Genomic DNA, 10,514 nt, shown 5'->3' with positions numbered 1-10,514 from the left:
AAAAAAAAAAAAATATATATATATACATACATACATATATATATATTTATTTATTTATATGTCCATTTTTTTATGTTTGATTACCTTGATGTAATTATAAAATCGGTGTATTATTTTTCTAAAGATTGCATTTGTTTGATTTACGTTAATTTTGATTTCATCTGATATTTCTTTAGGTGTTTTTTTTTGAAATGCTACAGCATATAATATGGTATATTCTAAAAAGCTCAAATCTATTTTTACTTTTTTAAATAATATTAAGTTTGCTATTGTAGATAATAGATATAGGATTTCATAGAAATTTCTTCCTTCTAAAACGAATCTTTTTAATCTACATATATCATTCGTATGAAAAAAGTAGAAAATGGTTTCTTGATTGATGAGATTATTATTATAAAAGGATAAATGTTGATCTTCATAATTATCATAATAAAAATGATTATTATGAAGATTATTTTTTATATGTATATTATGGTTATATGTATGATTTGTGTTATTATGATCGTTAACTATTATAGAAGCATCATCTTGTTTTAAAGGTATAGAATAATTATTATTATGTAATAAATTAAAAACAATAAAGGACTCCATATATTTAAATGAATATGGTAAGAGTTTGGTAACACTTCTAACAAAATCAGTATAAAAATTTGCTATGATATGTTTAAGATCTTCATTTAGATGTTTTAACATAAGAACACTAAATTCACCTGTTATTTCATTTTTTTGTTGTTTTAAAAAAACAGGGATAAATTTATTTTTTTGCCAGAAGATTAATAATCCTTTGGTTAATCCAAAGCATGTACCAATATAATCAATCTGTTTTAATTTCTTATCAAAATAAATATTTTTCCCACTACAATTAAATAATATGACATTTTCACTGTTTTTCACATTATCATCAATATTATTACCATCAATATTATTACCATCATTATTATTTATTTTAATTTTTTGTTTTGTGTTATTGTCGTGTCTTTGTTTTGAATTATATTCATTGTAATAATTACAAAGTTTTTTTAAGAATTCAGATCCATAATTTAGGTTTTGCATAGATGGATGGATAGATATACGTACAATACGTATACCGATATAATTATAAAAATAATAATTAAAATAATCACTAATAATATAAGGAATTAAATTCCCTTCATATTCATTTATTAAAAGTTCTTTATTATTATCACAATTTTTTTGATTATCACTATTTAGATGGTTCATATTTTCTTTCTTTTCCAATTTTTGATCCATTGAATCGTTTATTTCCTTTGTATCCAATGTAGGATTCTCATTTTGTGTATTATTATCTTTTACTAAATGAATAATATCTTCTAATTTTACAGATTTCTTGATGTTTCCATTATTTATGATACCATCTATTGCACAATGTAAAACTCCATATATATCTAGTTCATCAATTTGATCTTCCAATATATTATGATTATTATTATGATTATTTTTATTTATTAAAATAAATAAATGGTGCTGTTGCGAATCCAATATCATAATAATATCATTGGGTGTATTTTTATAATGAGATGTTATAAATAATGTCATAATTTTTTTTAATAATATTTCACTAGTTCTATTATAATTTTTAAAAATATTTTTATTTACAAAATATAGTTCACAATTTGATGGGGAGCAGATATTTTCTTTTATATTTGTAGGTTCATTACAATTTAGACATAGGAAATCATTTAGCCATTTTTCTACCTGATCATTATAACTATATCGTATAGGATTTGTTAAGGTTAAATCTATATATGCTTTATCAAAATATAAGAAATTCATATTTTTAAATTCTTCATATGATAATTGTGTTATAAATTTTTTTTTTAATTGTTTTAATAATTTAAATGTAAATGTTTTTCCTGTACCTTCATATCCATTTAATGTTGTTGACAATATAGTAATTTCTCCTTTTATTTTCTTTTTTAAAATATCTATAGGAATACATGCAGCTTCATCAATAATCATTAGTTCTGAATTTAATATATCTTCTTCAATAATGTCAAAGAAACGTATTCTTTGTTTTAAATATTTCATATTTTTAAAAATTACAATTTCTTTGATTTTACCCATATCATATATTTTTTCATAATCTTTAAATTCATTAAAACCTAAAATATGTAATCCTTTGTCTAAGAAATCATAAATAGTTTGTACACCTTCATTATTCCCAGAACATATTATTATATTACTATAATTAAAATATATACTTAAAGAGAGCAATAATCCTAACGTAGCTGACTTACCTCTACCACGATTTGCTAATAAATTAAAAAGAACTTCTTTAATATTTTTTTTCTTCTCTTCATCATTTCTTAATATTTTACACATATTTAAAAGAACTTCTAATTGATCAAGACTTAAACAAATATTTAATAAATTCATTATATTCCTATCTAAAAAACTGTATACCTCCTTTTTTTTCGTTTTTTTAGAAATATGATTATTGTAAGTGTTTGCCGTTGTGCTGGTATTTGTAACACTATCATACGTTTCATATGTATCACGTGTATATTTATTATCACTAGTATGTATATCTCCACTTTTGTTTACTTTTGTACATGTGTCATTTCTACTAAATTTTGAAGAATATAAAAATATTTTTTCTTCTTCTTTTTTTTTTTCATTTTCTTCACATATGCTTTCTAGAAGTTTTAATTTTTCTTGTAATAAATCTTTATCAGGGCATAAAAACCCTCCCAAGGTGGCTGATTTTATATGACGACTATTATAATGATTATTATTATCATCATTAACATCATATTTATCATCATATTTATCATCATCATTATTGTTTATATTACTACCATGTTGTTCTCCTTTCTTTTGAACCTCTATATGTTGTAATTTTGTAACATGATTTGCTATAAAATTTCCGTCGCTCCCTTTAGATGTGATTTTTTTAATTTTTAAATAATTTTCATTTAACGGTAAAATATTCATTTCATCATCTATAAACATGGCATTTTCACATTTATTCAATGATAAGAAAAAACGATGTATATAATTATTATATACATTACATATACCATTCATTGTATATTTTTTATGATAGTTTAAAGTTAAATTATATAAATCTTTTAATTCGTTTTGTTTATTTATTAAAAAGATTATTAATCCTCCTCCTATAACCGTTTCTAAACATCTACATAAAATGTTAGGAGTTATATATGAGAAGTCTTGTAATATACATATGGAATACGTTTTTCCTAATACTTTTTTAGACTCTTTATAAAAACAAAATCTTATGTCTGCATTTTTTAAAAACATATCAAAATTATTATCTACAGTTTGATCAAAGGTACCCTTTTTTATTTTCTTCTTCATTTCACGATATCTCTTTTTTTTACTAGTTGAAAAATCTAACTTCTTTTTATAACACCATAATATATTATGTGTTCGATTAATTAAACGATTTAATAGAAAATAAAAATTTACAACCACATTCTTTCCTTCATCACCTACAACGAAAAACATGCTCCTCTGACCAAGAGCAATATTATTTTCTATTAATATTTTTATTCTATTATCTACTTTTTTCTTCATTTTTTTAAGGAAAAAAAAATAAAAAATAAAAAAATAAAATAAAAAAAAAAAATAAAATAAAAAAAAAAATAAAAAAAAAAATAAAAAAAAAAAGGTACAAAATAATACAAAATTAAAATGTATATTATATATATATATATATATATATATATATATTATTTATTTATTTATAATATAGGTTAATATATGTTTTATTCTTCTATATATTTTATTTATGTATAATTTTTTTATTCTCTATTCTTTTGTTAAATTTAAGGTTGGCTTATTCATCCGGTATTTCATTTTACATATTTTGAGTTAAATATTTTTTTAAATGGTAAAAAAAAAAAAATATAACGAGAAATAAATAAAAAGTAAAAAATGAAACAATATATAATAAATATATTATACATATTATACATAATATATACATAGAAAAAATTAACATAATATATATATATATAATATAATATTGTAAATATAAAAAAATAATGTTGTTTTTATATATTTCTATTTCTACATAATTATTATTATACTTAATAATTATATTATTATATTATTATATATTATATATAGATGAATTGGTAATTTTATATGTAGTTAGAAGAAATCCTTGGAGGATTTATGTATTAACAAATATATAATATATATATATATATATATGTATATATAATATTATATATATATTTTATGTACAGGTATACATATATTAATTTATTAATATATAAGATATGAATCTATATATATTTTTTAAAATACATAATTTTACTTTATTATTTTTTTTTTTTTTGGGGTTCATAAATATTTTGTTGTTTTATTAAAATATATATATATATAAAAGGAATTCATTTTATGTATGTTCAAATGTATATATAAAAAAATATGTTTAAAAAATTACAAAAAAATAATATATATTATATATATATATATATATATATATATATATATATATATATATATATATATATATTTATATATATATATTATATATAAGCACTTAAAAAAAATAACATATACATTTATATATATATATATATATATATATATATATATATATGTATTATATTTATTTTTATATTATGTAAGATAAGATGTCCCTTTTTGAAAATTTTCTATCAAAAATTTGTAGTAAGATTTTATATGTTTTATAAATAAAAGGTATATATATATTTTTACTTAGTTGACTGTAATATAACCAATAAATTTGTTTGTTTAAGATTATAAAATTATTAACATGTATTATGTTAGAATATAAGGTCGAATCAAAATTTTTTTTACGTCGTTGTATATTATAAATATATTGAAATATATGTATACTATTTTTATAATTTTCTTTTATATTTTTTTCAAGAGATCCACATAACCATAGGATTTTATTATTTTGATTTATATTTTTTAAAATATAATAAAGTGTGAGTTTTCCTATATTAATAATAGACACCTTTTTAATGTGATTACTATTTTTCATATGATTATTTTGAGACGTTATTATTATATTATCCGTATAATAAATTGTTTTGTTTTCGTTTTGATGATCCTCTTGATTATGTTCAGGATTTTGTGCTTTGTTAGTTTTAAGAATAACATTTACTTTACTAATGTGATCCATATTTATTTTCTTTAATTTATTTGTATATTTATTAAGAAAGTTTTTCTTAGAAAATAATATCATGTTTTTATAATTTTTGTGTGGTAATAAACAATATAATAAAATGTCATCAGGAAAAGAAACAAAAGAAGATAAAGAAGAATTAAATGTAAAGTCATTACATTGTGTTGATTTCATTTTTATAATTAAATCTTTTGGAAAATGTATATTTATTTTATATTTTTCATATAAATTAAAAATATTAAACAAAGAAAATTTTAATAACAATAATACATTTTCAGGAAATGCTGAAAAGTCACAAAATTGAACGTTTATATAATTCTTCATGTTATTAATATGGTCATTATTTTTTGTAAAATGTTTTGATGTGTCCATATCTATTTTATTATCATCAATATTATTATAACGAATTCCTTTGTTTCCTTTTTTATTATCATGTAAATTGTTTTTTTTTTTTTTTTTCTTTTCTGTTTGTATATTATAATTTGTATCGAACTTTACATATATATTATTTTTGTTTTTTTTTTTGGACTCACAAATTTCGCCTCTTATAATATTACTATCATAAAAAAAGATAAGAAATAAGGAAAACAACTCTCCAAATATATACACATCTTTTATGTTTAAAAAAATTAGTAAGTTTAGTAATTTTAACCACTGCTTGATTTTTTTCATGTCCATATAACTTAACATATCATTCTTTATATGTGGTGATATGAGGCAAATGTATCTTGTTTCTTCTCTTTCTAGGAATGTATGTGATGTATATAAGTGCTTATGTATTTCTTCTTTCCTTTCATTAAAATTGAAGAAATTATAATAACACGATGTACACAATTTACATGATTCACACAATTTACATGATTCACACAATTTACATGATTCACACAATTCACATGATTCACACAATTCACACAATTCACACAATTCACATGATGGTGATAAAAAAAACGATTTATGTCGACAATTTGAAGATAAATATGTCGTTCCTATCATCTGTTCACCTTCCTCCTTTTTTTCTTGCTTCATATGTTCTATCATGTTCAACTTATGTGTATCCTTCCCATTATCATAATGATTCTGTTTACATTTATTTATTTCTTTAAAATATTTTAGAAAATCAAAAGTTGGAGATAACGGTATATATATAGAAAAATTATTTTTGTTCATATATTGTAATAAATAAAAATAGTTAACTATAAAATAATATAATTTATAAATATACTCTAAATTATATTCGATATAAGCATCAAACAAGAAATATTTTAAATAAGAATAATTATTATATAATATATTTATATGACTAAGAGATATAAAATTAAAAATATAAAGAAGACAATATATTATTCTATGTACACATAAACCTATTTGTATATTTATATCCTTCGATAAATCCATTGATAATATATTATTTAACATATTTTTATCATCTATAATATATGTATGTATATTTAATATATCAAACAATTTTATAAAATGAAAGTTTATAAATTTGTGTTTTATACTTTTACACTCTTTCAACTCTTTAGATTCATTACATTCTTTCGATTTTTGTTTTTTTTTCTTTTGACTGTCATAAGGTGTTACGTTGGATGAATTTTTAATATTATTATTATTGTTATAATTATTATTATTATCGTCATCTTTAGCATCATCTTTATCATCATATTTATCATCATATTTATCATCATCTTTATCATTATCTTTAATTATTTTCTTTGTTTTCTTTTTTTTATTTTTTTTCTTTTTATTTTTTTTCTCTTCACTATTAGATGCATTATTAGTTTCTACGATACTATCTACCCGGTTTTGAAGATTGTTTATATATTTATATGTATTCATATTTATATTTTTGTTTTCCTCGTGTTCCTTGGATCGAACTTTATATAAACATTTGAGATTCTTTAATTTTTTCTTTATCGCTTCATTTAATTCTAGATAATACTGTTCATAAATAATTTGGCTGAATTCTTCTTTATTAAATATAAACCATATATCTCCCTGCTCTTTATTATTATTATTATTATTATTATTATCATTATCATTATGTATATCATCATTTTGATCATTTTGAACATTTTGATCATTTTGAACATTTTGATCATTTTGAACATTTTGAACATTTTGATTTTTAAAATTTTTAAAAAAGAGAGGAATGTTAGTCTCTTCCATATTTTTTATATCTTCAAATTTGTTTATTTTATCAAAGCTGGATATATTCATTTCTTTTGAAGGACAAGTATTTTGTATTACACCAGTGTCAATTATTTTATTATCATCATAAAGACTAGAATCATTTTCTTCATAATTTATATAATTAAATATATTTTTAAAGAATAAAAGTATGTCTTGTTCATTTTTTATAAGATGTAATTTATATATATGTGTTCCTAAGTTATCTATATATTCTTTTAAATGAGGAAAAATAAAAAAAATAAAAATATTCGAATAAAAAGTTTCCATATCCAAATTATTATTTTGCCCTTGTGTGGTGTTATTGTTATTGTTTTTATTTTTATGATGATTATAAATAAACATGTAATCGATAAAGATATACATATTTTTTACATCCTTCTGTGCATACATGAGTATAGAAGAAATCAAATATATAATACATTCTTTTATATTGTTGACATGATCATTATTTTTATTGGATGTATACAATTCGTATATATATTTGATAATTTCACTTAAAAGTTTATTATCCATATGGATGAAAATGTTTTTGCTTTCTGAAATATTAGGCTGGGCTTTATAGCAACACGAATGATCAATGTTACATGTGTTGTTACCACCATTTGTGTTGTTACCATTATTTATGTTGTTACCACCATTTGTGTTGTTACCATTATTTATGTTGTTACCATTATTTATGTTGTTACCACCATTTGTGTTGTTACCACCATTTGTGTTGTTACCATTATTTATGTTGTTACCACCATTTGTGTTGCTCATTTTCCTAAGCCTCCACTTAAACAAACAGTACACATATCTTATTAATTCAATATAATAAAAAAAATAAAACATAGGGGATATACATAATTTATGCTGGAGATACATAAAATTAATAAAAAAAAAGGAATTTTTTTTTTCTTTTAAATATTTAAGACAAGGGTTATATAAATCTAGCCAAAGCTGATTACTAGTATAATTTAAAAAATGTATAAACTCAATTTTTTTCTCATCTTTCTCTTCTTTATTATTTTTATTTAATCTATTATTATGTAAAATATGTTTTTCCATATCATAAATTGGAATTGTTTTTTTTTTTTCTATCTCTTGTTCTTTTTCTACAATAGTTGTATTATTTTTATTTTTATACATATGAGGAAAGCAGTTCATTCTTTTATAGTATGAAATTAGGTGGCATACATAGGTTCGTATGATATATAAAAAAATATGGAAAGAATATTCTTTCTTTTGATTAAATGTGTTATAAATTTTTTCATATAAATTATTTATATATTTATAATGCGTGATATTATAATTAGATATATATATATATTTTTTTGTTTGTTTTTCACAATTATCATGGTTTCTTATTATATATTTTTTTTTTTTAGATAGAATGTATTGATTTATATTTCCTTTTTTTATAAAGTCAGAATATTCATGTATAAAAAAGTGGAACATGAAAAATTGTATGTGTTCATCATTTGTATACATTTTAAGAGATGAAAGAAATTTAAATTTCATATAATTAAAAAAGGATTCTATATTTTTATTTTCTTTATTATTTAACAAAAGTAAAATATGTCTATGTCTTTTATAAAAAGAAATATTATGATTGTCTATTTTTTTATATTTATTAAATTGTATAATATTATTACAGTGTGTTGTTTTCTTTTTATAAAAAGGAACAATTTTTAGGTTATGTGTTTTATATTGATAATAAATTTTATAAGTGTTCATATACTTTTTTTTCCTTTTACATATTTTATATTTATATATTTTATATTTATATATTTTATATTTACATTTTTTTTTTTTGTATTTATATTTATGAAGATTAAGTTTAATTATTTTATTTTGACATAACATTTTTTTTATATAATAATTTAATTTTATAAATGATGTAGAATTATTAGTTTTACTTAATAATCCAAGAAAAGTTTGTATATTTGTATGATTAAGTTTTATATTATAACTAGAGTTTATAAAATTTAATATATTACAAATTTCTTTTATTTTTAATCTATATATATTATTTATTATGTCATATATAGATTCATATATATTTTTTTTTTTTTTATAAATATAAAATTTTTCTTTTTTTATATTTGTAATATGTTTCATTGGATCACTTTGTAAAGTATCCATTAGATGGTTATATAAAACGTCTTGATCTTTTAATTTATCGTCTTTCATATTATATTCGAAATCATTTCTTTGATCCGTGTGATTAATAGTAAAAAATGAATTTATATATATATATACATATTCTTTAAATATATTATTATTACAATAATATTTTATAGTTATACATCCAAAACTATTAACAAAATATTTAAATATAAATGTTAACAATATTTTTTGTTTGCTTCCATTTGGTTTTATATAACCAGAATTAGGATATATAAAAAGAGTAACATTTTTATTTACATCATAATATAAAACATCGTTTAATTTTATTTTATTATTATTTAATAAAATTTTATTTCTAAATATTATTTTGTAAAGTATTATACTTGAAGAACAATTTTGTAAAATAATATATTTATTAAAAATTTCCTTTCCACAATTATTTATTTCTATAACGTTACAATTTATTTTAAGATAATTAACTTGTTTTTTACTATATGTATTGTTTATATTTTTTTTTTCACAAGATATATATTGATCATCATCATCATAATTATTATTATTATTATGTTCATATATGTTGATATTTTTTATATCTTTTACACTTTTTGTAATCACGTTTTCAGATAACGATAACATATCATCATTTTCTTGGTCTTTAATTTTCTCTCCTTTTATATAAAGAGGACTATCCAAAGGAACAGAAAAGTTTGATAAAAAAAATTCCACATTATTTTTAATCTTATTAATTAAAATGTTTTCGTATTTTTCTTTTTTTATTTCTTTATTTGTTTTATATGATGCAGTTACATAATTTCCATCATCTTTTATTTCTTCAACATTATTTTGACATATATTTTTTTTTTTTTTGCATGATATGTCTTTTTCAAAGACTTTATTAAATATTCTTCTACTTGCATATGACAAGTTATTTTCTGTTATGCTCATTTTATTTATTGTTTCTTTGAATTTTATTTTCTGTGTTTCATATCTCAGGTTCTCTGTCCAATTCACTTTTTTTTTCTCTTCTTGGTTTATATATTCAACTATGTTATTTATCTAGGAT

General features: G+C 19.3%; 2 protein-coding genes across 2 annotated transcripts; both read right to left on the bottom strand.

Moving 5' to 3' along the window:
- Positions 1–84: 84 nt before the first annotated feature.
- Positions 85–3,558, bottom strand: PRSY57_1020100 (histone acetyltransferase, putative; the record flags this gene model as incomplete). Its single annotated transcript, XM_020114880.1, has 1 exon — positions 85–3,558. A coding segment is annotated over one exon (3,474 nt), but the record flags the coding sequence as incomplete, so codon positions are not given.
- Positions 3,559–4,609: 1,051 nt separating this feature from the next.
- PRSY57_1020000 (putative membrane protein) lies at positions 4,610–10,507 on the bottom strand (the record flags this gene model as incomplete). The annotated part of the gene is made up of 1 exon (XM_020114879.1): positions 4,610–10,507. A coding segment is annotated over one exon (5,898 nt), but the record flags the coding sequence as incomplete, so codon positions are not given.
- Between the last annotated feature and the right edge of the window lie 7 nt (positions 10,508–10,514).

Source organism: Plasmodium reichenowi, chromosome 10, assembly GCF_001601855.1.
Source record: "Plasmodium reichenowi strain SY57 chromosome 10, whole genome shotgun sequence".
Classification (NCBI taxonomy): domain Eukaryota; phylum Apicomplexa; class Aconoidasida; order Haemosporida; family Plasmodiidae; genus Plasmodium; species Plasmodium reichenowi.
This window is presented reverse-complemented; position numbering and strand designations above follow the sequence as displayed.